The sequence below is a fragment of the Phoxinus phoxinus genome, assembly GCF_949152265.1.
Source record: "Phoxinus phoxinus genome assembly, chromosome: 3".
Lineage (NCBI taxonomy): Eukaryota > Metazoa > Chordata > Actinopteri > Cypriniformes > Leuciscidae > Phoxinus > Phoxinus phoxinus.
Window position 1 is genome coordinate 42,460,944 of NC_136878.1, and position 17,794 is coordinate 42,478,737.

Sequence of the window (17,794 nt, forward strand, 5' to 3'; positions counted from 1 at the left end):
TGTACTGTTCTGGAACAGTGTTGTAAACAGTGTTGTAAACAGTGTTGTAAACAGTGTTTTCGTGTTGTAAACGAAACAGTCTTTCACAACGAAAAACACAGTTTCTCCATGACATGTCGGAGGCGGCGGCCACAATAATACAGCGAGAAAAAAAGTTTCGACTTCTTTCTTTGTGTATACATTTGGGCGATGTTATGAAACTCTGCCCCCACACACTGACATCATATGACTCCTTTATATGGAGCTAATATTATGACAAAATGATTTGAATTTGAATTGTGTAAATTTGAATTATTTGCAAGTGTAATCTAACAAAATTGAATTTAAGGTGGTAGTTTAAATAGTTCTGAATTTGAATTTTTTAAAAACGAATATTGAACATTTGAATTTTAACAAATTGAAATGTTTTTATGGCTGAATTTTATACACATGTATTTTCAAACAGCTAGTTTTTTCGTTCTGAATTCGTATACTGCAAATATTCAGTTTAAAAAAATTCAGATTCAAGTTTTCAAGATGAAGAAATTCGGAACTTCAAATTCAGTTTTCTAAAATTCAATGTAAAAAATTCAAGTTAAAAAATTCAGATCTTACAGAAAGTAGGTCACAGGTCATCCACAGGAAAGAGTAGATGATCTCAGAAAAGTCGAACAGAGCATTTTGGCCAATTGGGGACTGCGGAAGTTTTCCAGCGCGAACGTGGTGGTGGTTCAAGAGGTTGCCCCTCTCTGACTCTTGTCATGAATCGAGGTAAGTGATTCTTAAATATGAATGATTTTGTGTGTATGAAATTCAGCCATAAAAACATTTCAATTTGTTAGATTTCAAATGTTCAATATTCGTTTAAAAAAATTCAAATTAAGAACTATTTAAACTACCACCTAAAATTAAATTTTGTTAGATTACACTTGCAAATAATTCAAATTTACACAATTCAAATTCAAATCATTTTGTCATAATATTAGCTCCATACCTAATAAAAGTTTATTATATCTGCATCTCAACTTAAGCTCAGTGCTTTACAGTCAAATGTGTCAAGAAATTTCCAGTCAAATTTACAATAAATAAACATGTAATATTATTAGTTACTGCACTTATTTTATTATTAAATTACCTTTGATTAAAAATCCCCCACCGCTACCAAATCAGGTGCTAGAGCCACCATCTGTAGAACTTAGTCTAAACTTCCATACTCACCCTTTCATAGTCAGACAGTGAAAGGTGGCAGTTATATTTGGTGTAGAGGTCACACAGCTGCCGGAGGTTTGCCACTAATGACCTTAGATTTTGCACTTCCTCTGCTCCACAGTTTTCAGCCTGAAAGACAATTTAATTCTTATCTGAGGAAATCGCACTTTCCAGGAATATGGTCCTCAACACTTTCAAACCGCTCCAAATTTGGGGACAAACTTGACTATTACCAAACCCATAGACCTCCAGAGGGAAGGCAAGCCAAGTTCAGCCAGAACCAGTCCATTATGAGGCCAGTCACCCTAAAAATACAAAGAGAATAAACATAAAAGACAATAAATCAATTAAAAGCTAACCTAAAATTTTGTTAATTAATGAAATAATATAATTATTAATAATTATATTTTAATTAAATAATAATTAAAAATAAGAATAAAATTATTATTTTTTAAACTTGTCATAAGAGTTAACTACCTTTTCGGTTAACTCCAGATTCCTTACACGCTGCTCCAACCACCTGGCGAGGATTTTCTGTGTACATTTAAAACATAAAAAGTGTTCATATGAAGCACAACTAACTAGCTAATTTCAAAAACCACTGCTCCATTCTCAACCAAGAGATTACAACGGAACTTAAAATTACAGTAAGATTATGTATTATTACCTTATTTATAGTGATTCATCAAAACTAGCATACACACAAACCCCTTTCTTATCCACCTTGCAGGGCAATAATTATTCCCGATAACTGGTGTTGTGATTCAATGTGCATAAAACTAAGGTCATTAAGACAATCTGAAGCAATTGTGTAGTTTAAAATCAAGTGTATGAACTGCCCTCATACCTGTCCTTTGGGCAACACTCTCCATATAAATGGGACCACAACACCCTTAAACCACAGACTTAGGTCCTGTGATGGGATGTCTGATGAAATGGAGCCCAACAGAGCATGTAGGCAGTCTTCATCGAATACACTGGCAAACTCACCCTGAGAGAGAGAGGGAGAGAAAAGAAAAACCTAATTATCATGGGAAAAGAACCTGTAGTAGCAACTTTAAGTTACAGTGCTGACTACTAATAAAACAAAATAAAAACAGATAAAATAATTAAAAACAAAGAGATTTAAATAGTCTAGTGAAGTTTTTTGTTTTTTTTTGCACCTGCAAAAAAGTCTACGTTAGTAGTAAATAAAGTATACCATCAGAATCTTATAGAAAGTCAGCAATTCATTAATTGTCAAAAACTCCACATGGAGGAAAGTTCTACCAAAATGAAATGAGTAACAAATGATTCATAAACTTTTTATATGTTTAACAGGCTCTTATATGTCCCAATTGAACCAGTGGTTTTGGACTCCATACTGACTATTTTTGTAGTCAGGGAATTGCCCGGGAATCTGGGATGGATACAATTTATTTAATAACTGCAGCCCCATCACATTAAAGCTGTTTGTTTATTTCTCAATGTTTTGCTTTTTGTCTGTTTTCCTTTGTCTCTGAACTGTTAATATGCATTTGTCTTTGTTTAACAATGGATCTTTCTAGATTCAATCTCAATGATTTGGCACATGGTGTTGATGGTTGGTGCAGGTACACATCTGACTGCTGCACTGCACAGAAGCTTTTAGTGTCTGTGACCGGCAGATGTTTGTGCTCAGAACTTGAAAACTGCTGGTCATGGCAGTTTGTTTTAAATATGAACTTTAAAAATGAAACTAAAACCACCAGTTTGTGTCAGCAAATCACTGTATAAATAAATGAGTTGGGTCATTGAGTTATTCAGTTAAATTATTCATTCAAAGGGTTGATTAATTTTAGTCGTTGAATCATTCATTAAACTGATTAGTTAAAAAAGCAGATTATTTCAGTAACAAAGCACTGCTGTGTTGCTCGGAGACGCAAAACAAATCTGCTATGGTTTCACTGGGAAATTTGTTGACAGAATAATGGAAGCAACAGTCAATACTGAAGCAACAGAACAAACCATACCTCGTGTCGTAGCCACAAATATTGTGCGCCACTAAGATTCCCTTCTTTCAGAAGAGCGTGGATGTCTTTAAGATAATCTGTGCTGTTCAAAAACTCAATCCATGAGATGCCCCTGTAATGGAGATGGAGAATACAATTACCGTACCCAGAAGGATGTGTAGGACAAGAAATGATTAAATGATTGATTAAGTGTTAAAAGCTTATGGAGAAAAAAAAAATCATTTTCAGCATTTGAAAAACTTAAAAAAACTTAAAACTTAAAAAAAAAGTAACTGCTGGCCAGCTTAACATACTCAAAGTTGTTGGGTCCATACATGCTGGCGAAGGTGGCGAGCTTAGCCAAGGCTGTTTGGATCTGGCAGCACGGGAAACGGTTCAAGGTGTAATTTAACATCTCCTCCGCTATGCTGAGAGTAGGCCAGGAAGCAGTTAGGCAGTACTGCACCACAAACTGCTCATCCTGCAGGACATATGAGAAGACTAGGTGCTAAACATTCACAATATATCACATAGGGTTACTGCCTTAAAAGAATAATATTAATCTGGTAACACTTTACAATAAGGTTCATTTATTAAACATTAGTTAATGTATTAACTAACATGAACTAACAATGAGCAATACATTTGTTACAGCATTTATTAATCTTTGTTAATGTTAGTTAATATGAATAAAGCTGTTCATTGTTTGTTCATGTTAGTTCACAGTGCATTAACTCATGTTAACAAGATTTTACTAAAGTATTAGTAAATGTTGAAGTTAACATTAACAAAGATGAATAAATGCTGTATAAGTGCAGTTCATTATTAGTTAACGTTAACTAATGTAATTAACTAATGTTAACTAATGAACCTTATTGTAAAGTGTTACCATTAATCTTAACCAGTTGTGAAGTATTGCAATGCATCGTAATAACTGCTGGGTGGGCTATGAAAGTGATAAGGTAGAGTAGGAGCAATGACCACTACTACAGAATGTCAAAAATTGCATTACTCATGACATCATGACCCTTTTAATATCAGCAAATTTACATATGCATCCCAACAGTACAGCATAATGTAGTATTACTAACTGTACATGTGTGTGAAATAGAATGATAGTAGTGTTATTAGTTCCTCCAGCCACCATTGTGTGTAAGTCTCACATGAAGCCCTGCACATTCACATTTGTTGCAAAGCTGAATATTACCATGATCTTCGTCAGGTTGGTTTTAGCCTCATCAATGAGCTCAGGCCACTCAAGGGTTTGATCACTGCCTGATGTTGAGATGAGCTTTTCCAGCACAACATTCAGCTTAACCTTATACACCAGCTAAAACAAACAAAAAGAAACCATGTCAACTTACCATGAAAAATATTTTATATAGGAAATGTTGATACGGAAAATGTACTAATGTCTTACTTCAACATCAAGCCCAAAAGCTTTTGCAAATTTCTCTGCTTCTTCAAACTTGTGCTTATAAAGAAGTTTGTTCAGTCTGGTGGAAGCAGAGAGAGAGAGATAGTGTACAAAGTACTGCATTAAAAGCAGTCTGCTTGCCTGAAGAAAAGTATACGGTAATTTAATTTAAGTATCAAAGTGAAGCAACGTATAGAAAATAAAATCAACAAAATAAATAATGCATAAGGAGCAAAACCACCCAAACAAGCATTACAATCAAGCAGTGCATTCCTTCAGCGGAATCTATTAAAAATATCTTTCTGAAACCAAAATAAAAACCAAATCAGAATTAAATTGTAAATTCAATTATAATCACTATTACTTATGTTCTCAAGAGCGCACCTGTTCTCTGGGAGCGCCTCTGTGAAGCATCTTATCACAACAGTAGACACTGGATCTTCATGGCTGCTTTAGACATACAAATTATTCAAATTAATCTTTCTAATCTTTAATCTTTCTTAAATCTACAAATATGATGAATTCACTACAACATATTAACACCACAATATAAATGCAAAAGTTAATTGCTCTTAATATCTATAGACTGTCATAACTGTGTCTGTTAGTCACCTCTTTGTGTTCGCCAAAATTCCCTCCAGCAAATAGATAGTGTCCTGAGGAAAAGAGTTGAATTTATGAATTACTCTCAATACAAGATATCAAGGGCAAGTGGCTCATCATAACTATATATGGGATGGATGATATACTGGTAGAAATGTATTAACCGGCATAAATATTTAAGTATCGTTTCATCTAAAGGTCAACCAATATAGGTTTTGCAGATTAATTTGCATTGGTAACCAATTTTTGGATTCCAAAGTTGTCCAAAAAATTGTTTTTCCTTCTTCTCACAGCTACTCCAGCACTAGACTCAAAGTGTTGTCAGTCTAGAGTACAACAGTGGCCTCTAAAGATGAAATAAAAACTTTGTATCTGAATTGGATCTAAATGATTTAACTTTCCACACTGATACACTGCAGCTTTTTTCCAGATTATCTGCTTTGGTTTTTATGGCATAGATCATGTCATTGCCATAAAAATGAAAGCAACATGGAGGTGTTTGCATAACCGATGTTGTCATACAACATGACAATGTACAATCTGACAGTGTCAGAAATGTAGAAGGATGACATGCGTGACTTTATTTTCCATGCTGCCGTCACCACTGGTCACAAAATTCAAAGAGGTGTGTAGACCAGGCCGAAAAACAGTATATTGTTATTGTTCGCTCAAAGTGCACTTTGCAACACAACCCTGTTTCTGCAACGACTTTGCGCATGTTTCCTACAACAGTATATAGCTGACATTGTTTCTTAATGTTTTATGTAGCGTGAGAAAATGACAAAGGCACAAAAAAAAGCTATGTGAAATACAATCAGAGCAGTCCGACTTAAACGGATTTCCAGAAATTTGAAGCAGCAACTAATATTTAGATTTTCCCTCCTGCCGTGCTAAAAACATACACTTTTGTCATTCTTGTGTACAGTTACACCCATAGCACAGACATTGGAGATTCAGCCAAGAAACACTGGCATAATCGCGATAGAAACAATATTAAATTTTTTGCTTTATTTCAACCAGTATCTCCCCAACAAAATATGACAAAGAAATTCTAAGGACAACCCGTTGAACATTAGCAACAAATATTACAGGTTTGCATTACATTACATTTAATATATTTCCATATTGTTAATATGCATTAACATAATGGATAATTACCATATTGATTCCCTTCTGGATCAACCAAGACTCAGAAGAAACTTCTAGTGAGTAGAAAACCTCCATAGACGGCAGGGACTGAATCACAAGCTTCCTAGCATGATCCTAGACATGGATAACAAAGAAAACAAGTGAGGGATAAAACTGTGATAAAACATTTTCAATTACATACATCCTTTCTCTGTCCGTGTGGGTTTCCACTGGGTGCTCCAATTTCCCCCACAATCCAAAAACATGCAGTATGGGTGAAATGGTGATGCTAAATTGTCCGTGGGTGTGAGTGCACGTGTGTGTGAGTCCCCAGCCATGTAATGGGGAGGGTTGGGGAAAGACCTAGCAACCTACGCTGAAAAAATAATTGCTAAGAAAATGAGTATGGCAAGAGTCGTCTATGACTGAAATGGTAATAGACATACCTTGTTTTCTTCAGCTACCAAGGTCATAATTTTCAAGCTGTTATCATCTTGCCTGTTCAACACAAAATACATGTATCTGTCAATGTGTGGATTAATCATGAAAAACAAGCACCCTGTCTCTCGATGTCTTTAAAGAAAAAAGAAGTCAAACAAGACACTTGCTGTGTAATAGATGAGGAGTTTCTCTCTGATATCAGCAGGAAATCAACAATGTATTGATCCGGCCAGCAACAAAGCATGACAAAAGAGTGGATGTCCAACAAGCTGAGCATGCCCTAGAAAGAAAAATAATATTTTATATACAAATTAGTGGTGCACTGATCAGGAAATTTTAAGCTGATGCCAATAACAGATTTGTTTTACACTGTGATCAGTCCATATCAATCAGATCACTAAGAATATGTATTTTTAAAGTTCCCCATGTAACACTTTTACAAATTATACAGAAAATTACACCAAACTGTCATTTAATTGTCAATTTTGCAAACAATAATGCTAACATTAAACAGTTTTGAACAGTTCAGAGAACTACATTGGACTTCATGGTATGAATTGCAGCTAAATCTCAGCTAGATTACAGGTGTCATTTCCTACACCTCTGATCTCAGGAAGGACTTCATAAATAGAAACAACTACCTAGAGCTATGGCAACTTCCTGTGTCATCTAGGCTCATAACAAATTCCACAGAGAACAAAGTTATATAAACAGCATCTGCCTGAATATGCCATGCAAGAAGCTAAAATAGCATCAACACCATGCTTGCGCTATATGGCCTGAGGACTGATGATTCATGATTTCAGAAAAAACACAGAGTAGTCAAATTTCCATTTGATACATATTTAATGATGTCACTGATCTCATCAGCTGACACATTATAGCAAGCCATTTTACTAATTAATGCCCCAAGCTTCACTAATGGTTCACATTAATTCAGTTTTGACAAATCAAAAATACATTTATGCAGATATGCATTATGCAATTATAACTAGTCATAATTTACACTGCGATCATAGACTGTAGGGGTGCGAATGACATACCATTTAGACCAAAGTACATGCGAGCAATTATAATTTTACTTATTTTATTTCATTATTTATTTTCTCTAAGTAAGAACAAAGAAACAATTACAAACAATAGGGCAAACACAAAACAAAGACAAATCTTAAGGTACATCCCAAATTCAATGTTTTTTTTTTTAATGAGTTTTTGGTTAAAAGCCTGAAAAAAGGTCTGAGGTGAAAACATGCTCAAGATATTTTCATGTTTTACTCTATGACATAAAACACACCAGTGATACCCCACTCATGCTTTTACATGTCTTGAAAAAGGTGGTTGCTAACATGTTGCTAAATGGGACTACAGACGTTGTCGGGGACAATAATCATCAGCTGGACAGGGAAACTCATATGCGCAATAGTCTGCTTTCACAGCATTGTGTTTATAATCGCGCTCTTGCAAACTATAAACTCGAACTGTCAAGGAAAATCTAAATAAAGACTGAAAGAGTTGTTGGAAGCTTGGTGGTGATGCTGAAGTTAAACAACCATGGTAAGCTTTGTATTTCTGGCGATTGTATTCAGGCTTTGAAAGTTGTTATTTTGTGAAAAAACATCTAGGATAAAACAAGATTAATAAATGTTTGTTGATCAAAAAGCTTATTTTATGAGATACTGTAATTCAAAAGCTTATTATATGGAAAAATCCTATTGGGTTTTTTGACGAGGGAACCAGTGTGATGCTAACTTCTGGGTTGGCCTACAAAGATACGCCATCCCTGCAGCAGTCTATTTAACAACAGCATTCAAGTAATGAACTGAATAATCAAATGTAAAAACTGAACACTTCAGTCTTCACTGTATGTAGAGTCTCAACATGCTTGAATGATTTAAAATCACTTAAATGCTTAAATTGGCAAGACTGCCAAAACACTTGAAAATTATAAACTTTCGTTACAATATGTAGCCAATTCTGTCATCTGTCCAGAGCATCTTTCGTGCTTGACCTGGGCAATCGGGCAGCCCTGAGGACAGTCTGATATATCACAGTGACGGCAGTGCTTGAAGTGGGTCGGTACTCAATTCTGCATTATGTTGTTTACTACTAGGGATGGGCACCCAGAGTACTCAAGTAATCGAAAGTGATAGCAATGATCGATTATGAAAATGGTCTGATTGATTATGGTGGCATTTTGGACGAATACTTTGAGATCTGATTGGTTAGCAAATTGTTTGGCTTCCTAAAAACACCACTATGAATGTAATGTGGACAGTGACACTACATATCTAAATAGAGGCTTGAGTCGACTGTAAGGTCCAGGTAGAAGTCAATGCATAAACATTTTTTATTTACATTTCTTCTTCCAGATCCCCCTAGAGCAGATCCCCCCCCCAGCCAACTCCAACTCACCCGCCTGGAAGTTTATGGTAATCCTGAAGACCTTCGCTGTGTTCGGAATCGCTCCCTATACACTCATTCACTATGCCCTACATTAGTCCACTAATATAGTCCCCTTGAAGGAGTGAATGAAATGCGTGAAACAAATTCAGTCACTGAGTGCATCAGAACCGTTTTTTTTGTTTTTTTTGTCAGTATCGCACACCCCTAGTGTCCAAAATATTTTGGGTTTCAGGCAATAATTTTAATTTGGGTGCATCTCTAGCATCAACATACGTTTCCACAAGGCCTTACCTCTTTGTTTAGGACATACATCCAGTTATCCACAACTTGAATCTTCTTCACCTCTTGAATAGACAAATAGAACATTTTCATTTATTTACAGCTAACTTAACACACTTCATATTTAGTAATAATAATCAATGCAAACATAGCAAGAACACATTTAGTACCTGACATTAAAGCAGAGTCCAGGAGTTTTGTGAGAGACAGTGATGTCTGCCCATGACCCATGGTCCAAAGTGAAAGAACATTAGCACCATCAGCCTGTCATATAAATACATGTGAAAAATTGCTTAAAGCTCCTACATTTCATTTTACAAATTATGACTGTATTTCAGTCATGGAAAGGGAATGATAATGACATTGACTTTGAAAATGCATTTTAATTCTCTAATCAATAAATCTAAAGAAGAGTACTTCTCCCTATCTTTGACAATATCCTCAACAAAGGAGATATGTTTAACATTTGAAGCAGAGAGAATAAAAGGCATGGTTTGTCCATGATTCTTTAAAAATAAAATTTCAACAGGAATCAGTTTTTTTTTTTTTTTTTTGTGAAACATTAATATGTTTGGGAAGGTCATTTAAATGTCTTTTAAAACGTATATAGTTTAAGCAATAGATAATTAACTTAAGCAATCTATTCTTAGTTTTCTTTTTATACTTGATGTACCTAATCCCTTCCCCACCAATTCTTGTCTGCTGTAAAGCCGCTGTCACACTAAACTTTGAGCACGCAAAATTTTACGGACACTGCTGCAAAAGTTGCAAATAAGACGTCACACTCTGCAGAGTCTTAAAAAACATAATTCAACATATAATACTTACAAAATGTAAACATATGCAATCTACTTCACTTTACTGCAAAACTGCAGATTTAAAGTTTGCGTTCCTTTAAGAGCGTTTTCACACCTGGCTTGTTTGGAACTTTTGTTTCGAAACCTGGTGTGTTTTCTCCCTTAGCTTGGTTAATTTAGGCATATATGAACCCAGCAATCGGGCTCTGATCCACACCAGAACAATCGCTTGAACGAGGTGGTCTCGGCAAGATTGAAACTAACTCTGGAACGGTTCGGTTGAGGTGAGAAAGCAAGCCAACCCAACGGACCAACAAACCAAGCGGTATCATAATTCCTAATGGGAAATGTGTAATATAAAAAGCTGCAGCATCGGATTCTGTGAGTGGTTGAAAACCAAAGAGTCGCTCTTCATCTATGCAATTGCTCTTCTCCCCGTGCATTGCAAGAATGCTGACCCAATGAAGGCTTGATTCCTGCTTTAACTGCATTATAAGTTATATATAACTTATCTAGGATAAAACTTAAGATTAATAAATGTTTGTTGATCAAAAAGCTTATTTTATGAGATAATTCAAAAGCTTATGGAAAAATCCTATTGTTTTTTTTTGATGAGGGATACATTTTAAATGTAATTAATTATATATAATTTATCAGTCAGAGTGGGAACAAAGTAAGTGTTAGCGTGCGTCACGACATCTACAGATGAAGCCACAATAAAATGGGTGTTCATTCTCAATGTTTACTATTACTGTAATATTAATGTTTAATATTTCTTTCAAAAAACTGATGCGTTATTATTAATAACTAGCACTTGTATATGTTCTCCAATTATTCTCATCAACATTATAGTTTGATTGAAATAATTTCCTTATAGTCCATGTGGCGGCTACCTTCCGGTATTTAATTTTATTTATCCATGGCACATTATTTATGTTTTTAGTTAGGCAATAGATATTTTGATAACACTCTACAATAAGGTCTCATTTTTTAATGCATTAACTAACATAAACTAACAGAGAGCAATAACCTTTGTTGTTAAAATATTTGTGTTCATATGTCATAAAACCTTGCATCTTAAAAATGTCTTAGAAAATGTTGAGATTAACATAAACTAAGATTAATAAATCCTGTAGAAGTATTGTTCATTCATTGTTGGTTCATGTTAACTAATACTAACAAAATAATTTGTTTTATTATAAAGAAAGTTGGCCATAATAGTGTAAAATTTATTTTAAAAGTTAAGGAATCTTCACTGGTTCAAACTAGTCTACTGTATTGAATATTTTTTATTTATGTTGAAGTTTTTGGGACATGGCTGTAATCAGGCTCTCAAAGTATATCAAAATTTGGATTTAGACTTAACGGACAATATATCGGTTATCGGCTATCAAATATATCTATCTATCCGTATCGACCAACATTTTCATAACGGTTAATCCCTAAAAATCAGTAACATATGTAAAAATTATAACAACCTCATTTTTATATGGTAAAATTTAAATATTCTGAATGTTTGAATGTTTTAATCAAATTAACCATTGATCTTCAATAGTAGCACACATTTAGATCATGTTAACCACAGATTAAAACCAAGCATAACACCTACCATGGTAAAATGTAACTATATGGTTTCTATGGTATTTTTATGAAAAAGAAAAAAAAACAGTAGACTACAAACATTTATTTTAAATGCACAAATGCTAGAGCTTAATCGCATTACTCCTGTAATACATCTACATTAAATATATCATAAAATTCTATATGAATATCCCACATTTCTGCGCAGTTAGTGTTACTACAGTAACTGTAGTATCTGTAGATTGAAAAGCCTTCTGACTGTGCTGTTGCGCACAGTGTTTCTAACAGTGCTGTTTAGTGGTCGCGTGACTGAGATCGATCAGCAAGTAAACGATGATCAAGTAAGTGTGGAAATTATTTTGAAGAAAATGAATTCACGATAATTATTGTTATCGTTTTATCACCCAGCCCTAATCACAACAAGTCTTCAAGTGATCCAAATTCACAGGTCAGAGTTCAACAAACTAGAACTTCTGGATGCAGAAAAATGTGAAACGTCTCTACTTGAGCTTTAGTTTCCAATCTCCTGCATTCAATGCGTATAAATGGAAGTCAATAGAATGAAAATTGTACTGTGACCGCCCCTTAACACCAGAATTTTATTTCAGAAATCAACTTATGTCATAATTCCACAGCAAATAATTTTGTTGGAAAGCGGGAGGTAAAGAAGCACAAGATTATTTTGGGGAAGGAAGAGAAAATGCAGTTGAGTTTAAGATTTAGAATCAAAGTTACCCCAATCAGAAGGTGGATTGTGCTTCCAAAGCAGACCAGACCTGCTGAGATGCAACCATCTTCATGAATCTCTTCAGTTGAGCAGAAGTTCATTAGAATATCACCTTGGATCTGTAAGGAAAAAATATTTTTTTTCTCCTGTTTCTTATTTCTTGTTACCTTTGATTTAGACTGGTCTCATATCTGATGAGACAAGCTATGATAATTTTAACAGGATAGTTTACCCAAAAATTTAATTCTATCATCATTTACCCACCCTCAAGTTTTTGAATCCATAAAACTTGTTAATCTTCAATAGCACAAAGGCATTTTTAATCAAACCTGAGAGATTTGTGTCCCTCCAATGAAAGCCCGTTCTCCCAAAACTGTCACGCTTCAAAAAAGTAATTTGAAAGAATGGAGTGGTTTAATCCAAGTCTTCTGAAGAGACACAATCACTTTTAAATGACGAAGATGTTTAATTTACTACCTAGAAAGCTCTTGAATTTCATCAAAAACTATCTTAATTTGTGTTCCTAAGACGAACGGAAGTCTTACAGGTTTGAAACAACATGAGGGTGAGTAATTAATGACATAATTTTAATTTGTGGGTGAACTATCCCTTTAATTAAAGAAATGTGTGAAAAACATCAGAGACATTTGATTAATTGAAACATCTACCTTATTTAAAGCCACTAGATCCATGTTTTCAATCGCGCTCTGTATTTTTCCCAAAGCCACATTCGATGTGTGAAGGAAACCATTGTTAACAATGAAAAATAGATCATACACTCCTAAAACACAAAAGAAAGAAAATGTTTTAATAATTTAACAAATACAGACTATGGAACTGCTGTCAGTGTCTACATCTATATATGTAGTTATGTTCTTCTATAGACCTTATGCGCCAGAGAAACGAGTGCGCCACCATCTTTAGGATATTGTCTTTGAACTTCCGTTTTTGCGGTCCCTCTGTATATCTCTATGGCATCGCTGTCCAGGAGTAATTAGCTTTTGAAGTGGATTTACTTAATGTAAAGTTAACGAAAGTTATCATGAGGATTGTAATGTTTAAAGCAGATGTCTTAACAAATGTCAGTAGACAGGGAAGATTTTAAAACAAGCCGTTCATTCTTAAATACACAAGATCGCTGTGAAAATACAAACCGGAAGACAAAAGATAAAAAGCTCAGCGCTGAAAAGGGGCGGGGCTACATAAGGTCTATAATACATCTTTATTTGAATGCTTGCTATACCATTTATAGAAACTCACCTTTAGAACCAGGTGTCTCGTGTAGAATTAGGCTCTTAAAGGTCGTCTCATCACCATCAGAGGGGTTTTGTTGGTGCAAAGTCTGGAAAAAAAGATTAGTTACCATGAAATCAAATAGCTAATTCTTGTTTGTTTTGTTTTTTTATCCGTGCCCATTTTTTTATTATTCATGTGCCCTTGTAATCTTTAATCAAACTAACTTTCCCTTCCAGCTTCATCTCTTCTCTGATTATGTGTTTACAGGTGCAAGGGCAGGAGGACAACCTGTCACTCACATGAGATCACAGCAATAACAAACCACAATGATTCAATCGATTCCCGATGGACAAAATCAAGTCCCGTCCTACACTTTTTTTCTTGTTCAAGAAGCCGTTCCACTCGGATGTAGAAGTCAACATAAGGATAAAAAAAATCCATTTTCCATTTATTGCAGCTTACTTTGGTCAGCACCGTCTTCTTCAGAGGGACATAGATGATGTGCAGACTTCCATTTCTCTCTCCAACCAGAAGAAACTGGCCTTGGGGGCAAGCAGTCACAGCATCTACTACGGAGTCTGAATCACACATGAAAGCAATTAAAGATTTAGATTTTCCTTGTACTGTGGACAGTGAATGTTAAGTGTGCATGACAGAGCCTGTGTTACCAAAATACAGGTGAATCAGAACAGTCTGAAAACCAGGATCAAAGACAACCACCGCAGTGTCAGCAACAACGATGCAGCAGTTTGCAGTACTGGAGGCGTAGACCTTCGGATTGGACAGTACCTGGAGCATAAAATTATACAAACTATAGTACAACTCAAATACAGATATATAGAAAAAAAAACATTAATTTCAGTGTAAAACACTAAACAAGGTATAATTTATGCAATGCAAAAATTTACAAACTATTACATATGCAGTACCGGTCAAAAGTTTGGAAACATTACGATTTTTTTATGTTTATGAAGGCAAAAATATTACAATATAAAATAATGGTTTTCTATTTTAATATACTTTATTTCTGTGATGCAAATCTTAATTATTAGCATCATTACTCCAGTCTTCAGTGTCACATGTTAGGCTACTTTAGAAATCATTCTAATATGCTGATTTGATACTCAGTCATTATCAATGTTGGAAACAGTTGTGCAGCTTAATATTTTTTTTATACCCTGCGATACATTTTTTCAGGATACTTTGATGAATAAAAGTAATTAAAAAAAAGAACAGCATTTAAAATATTTTGTAACAAAATACTCAAAAGTTTGGAGTCAGTGATTTTTTTCTTTCTTTTTGAAAGAAATTAATAATTTTATTCAGCAGCAATGATGTATTAAATTGATAAAAAGTGATAGTAAAGATTTCTATTGTTAGAAAAGATTTCTATTTTGAAAATAACGCTGTTCTTTTTAACTTTTTATTTATCAATGAATCCTGAAAAAAAGTATCACAGGTTCCAAAAAAATATTAAGCAGCACAACTGTTTACAACATTGATAATAACTGAGTATCAAATCAGCATATTAGAATGATTTATGACATTTAAAATAGAGGTGTTTCCAAACTTTTGACCGGTCCTGTATACTGATGAGATCGTAACACGTCAAATCGTATTACTGTACGTTACCGTTACGTTAAAACCCAGCTGTCATTACCACTGTTCCCAAAACATGTCAAAATGACATGTACTTTTTGTTATTGCAGTTCGCAACAAAGACAGTTTTTTCTAACCCTTTCGGAGGATGAGATTTTAACCAAGGTATCCACTTGATATAAAGCGTTCCCGGACTCTTGTTCGGCATCGCTGTACAGTCGGACTGTGTTAGTGTCCTCGTTCAGCAGAAGTTCGACGTTATTCCACATTGTTGACGCTTATTAGTGAAACGCGACGCGTGATATTAACTATCAACCGGCATGACACTTCGAATTAAAAGGCGCAAAATGTCACAGGCGTTTCCAGACGATTTGTCATTTAGTATAATTTCTTAAAAAGACTTAGATATGATTGCATAAAATCTACACATCAGCAAGTGAAACCAAACTCCGCCATCAATGTTAAAATTTGGCGCCGATGTCTTCTTCGTCTTCTTTTTCCTCTTCTTCTACGAGCTTTTACGGCGGTTGTCAAGCTATTGGTGCATTTTCGCCATCTACTGGGATGGAGTGTGACCCGTTGATATGTGAAAGTACTGGGAATGTTTATTCTGTTATACAAATGTATTTATTTTAAATAGTTGATATGCAATACAAGAATATTAATTGATATAAAAATGTTTTAATTATTCTCTGTGCTGGATTCTTTCTATTTCAAATTCTCATTCTGAAAGTCCGCATTTAGCCTATTATGAATTGCCAGAATTATGCTTTCCTATTATATAAAATGTAAATGAGAGAGTATCCAATTATTTGCTGAGATATTATTATGTAATTTATTCTACACTGCCATAAACAGTGCTGGGTAGATATTTACAAATTGAAGTCAGTTACTGATTCCAAATGACATGCATGACACAATTTGTAGGCTAATCGATTTTTTACTCTTTTACTTTTTGATTACCTTTGACCTAACTTGTTTATCACATAGCTTTCAATAGAATAATCTTGTATAAACATACAAAGACTGGGATTCCTGGTGGACACTTATTTTAATTAAATAAATAAAATAATTGCTTTAAACAAATAATAATTTAAAGATTTAAAAAAGAATGTGTTTAAAATGTGTTAAAAAGCCTTGCAGAGACAGTAATACATCCAGACTGGACTATTTGCTCTCTTGCCAGGCCGCTGTCAAACCTCTGCTGATCCAGAATGCAGTGCGAGAGTGATCTTTAAAGAGCCGACGAGAGCACACGCCACTCCTTCTCCTCACAAAATTGCACTGGTTGCCAGTTGCCGCTCACATCAGATTCAAGTCACTGACTTTTTCCAGAACAACCACTGGCTCAGACTTACGTGCCATCCAGAAGTTTGCAAGTGAACGTCGCCTCGTGGTGCCATCTCAAAGAGGCACAAAATTTATTTCACGGACCTTCACCTCGACTGTTCCCTGCTGGTGGAATGACCAGCCAAACTCAACCAGAGCCGAGTACGTAGCCATTTTCAAGAAACGGCTGAAGACGCATGTTTTTCGGCAACACTTGATCCATTACTTAACACTTTCTTTATCTTATAAAATATATATATATATATATATATATATATATATATATATATATATATATATATATATATATATATATATATATATATATATATATATATATATATATAGGCCTATATATATATATATTATATATTAGACTAAACTGGGAAGGATCACAGCACTTGTTAGTTTAATTTTATATTGCTCATTTGCACTGTAAGTCGCTTTGGATAAAAGCATCTGCTAACTGATTAAATGTAAATGTAAAACACATGTAAAATGATTACTTCACAACTGCAATTAGACATATAACTTATTTTACACTTTTTATTGCTTTTTTCTTATTCCCTAAAATCCCCATTGATTATTTAATTATTTACTTCCTTACATATCCCACACCAAGAAAAGTGGTCCTCTAAGCACATATTCACACTGTTCATCAGACCCATAGTCTCTGAAACTGTTTCACAGTATGTGAGTGGCCTAGCTTTATCTGTATGAGTGTGAGCAGCAACACGAGCGGGTGATATGCAACGGCCCGCATCGTCACTGAATACACCACACCAAGAAAGGTGGTTCCCTGTAATGGAGAAAACACACTCTTCTTGGTATTCAGTCTCAACCCCAACTTCTGCATGTGAGCGAGAACGACATCTTGATGCCGAAACGCAATCTTCTCCGACTGCACTACAGTTTTTTTCAGTCGCTAACAAGCGTTTGTCCAGCCAGTTGTCACATTTTCAAAACTCTAAACACAATTAGCACAGCATCGGTATTTTGTGGCCATACCATTCACACATTTCATGTCGTTTTCACACAATATGCAGTCAGTGAACACATTTCCAGAATGCTTACATTTTCTTAACAGACAAGCTAT

The 17,794-nt window shown here is 34.7% G+C and overlaps 1 protein-coding gene across 6 annotated transcripts in view; it reads right to left on the minus strand.

The window, feature by feature from the left end:
• The window catches only part of kntc1 (kinetochore associated 1), a 48,737-nt gene extending 31,821 nt beyond the window's left edge, over positions 1 to 16,916 (minus strand). For 2 of the 6 annotated variants that reach the window (XM_079607078.1, XM_079607076.1), the window contains exons 1-21: positions 15,507 to 15,878; positions 14,439 to 14,559; positions 14,233 to 14,348; positions 13,795 to 13,876; positions 13,203 to 13,315; positions 12,543 to 12,653; positions 9,600 to 9,693; positions 9,442 to 9,494; positions 6,915 to 7,027; positions 6,753 to 6,804; positions 6,337 to 6,441; positions 5,188 to 5,231; positions 4,960 to 5,025; positions 4,579 to 4,654; positions 4,366 to 4,488; positions 3,473 to 3,639; positions 3,180 to 3,291; positions 2,036 to 2,179; positions 1,666 to 1,722; positions 1,422 to 1,493; positions 1,198 to 1,317 (exon numbers count right to left, since the gene is read on the minus strand). In XM_079607078.1, coding sequence (XP_079463204.1) covers positions 1,198 to 1,317; positions 1,422 to 1,493; positions 1,666 to 1,722; positions 2,036 to 2,179; positions 3,180 to 3,291; positions 3,473 to 3,639; positions 4,366 to 4,488; positions 4,579 to 4,654; positions 4,960 to 5,025; positions 5,188 to 5,231; positions 6,337 to 6,441; positions 6,753 to 6,804; positions 6,915 to 7,027; positions 9,442 to 9,494; positions 9,600 to 9,693; positions 12,543 to 12,653; positions 13,203 to 13,315; positions 13,795 to 13,876; positions 14,233 to 14,348; positions 14,439 to 14,559; positions 15,507 to 15,638 — 2,073 coding nt within the window. In that variant the 5' untranslated portion in view covers positions 15,639 to 15,878. Of the gene's footprint in view, positions 1 to 1,197; positions 1,318 to 1,421; positions 1,494 to 1,665; positions 1,723 to 2,035; positions 2,180 to 3,179; positions 3,292 to 3,472; positions 3,640 to 4,365; positions 4,489 to 4,578; positions 4,655 to 4,959; positions 5,026 to 5,187; positions 5,232 to 6,336; positions 6,442 to 6,752; positions 6,805 to 6,914; positions 7,028 to 9,441; positions 9,495 to 9,599; positions 9,694 to 12,542; positions 12,654 to 13,202; positions 13,316 to 13,794; positions 13,877 to 14,232; positions 14,349 to 14,438; positions 14,560 to 15,506; positions 15,927 to 16,809 lie in introns of those variants that run through there. The other 4 variants (XM_079607079.1, XM_079607077.1, XM_079607080.1 and 1 more) reach the window with 4 other exon arrangements.
• Between the last annotated feature and the right edge of the window lie 878 nt (positions 16,917 to 17,794).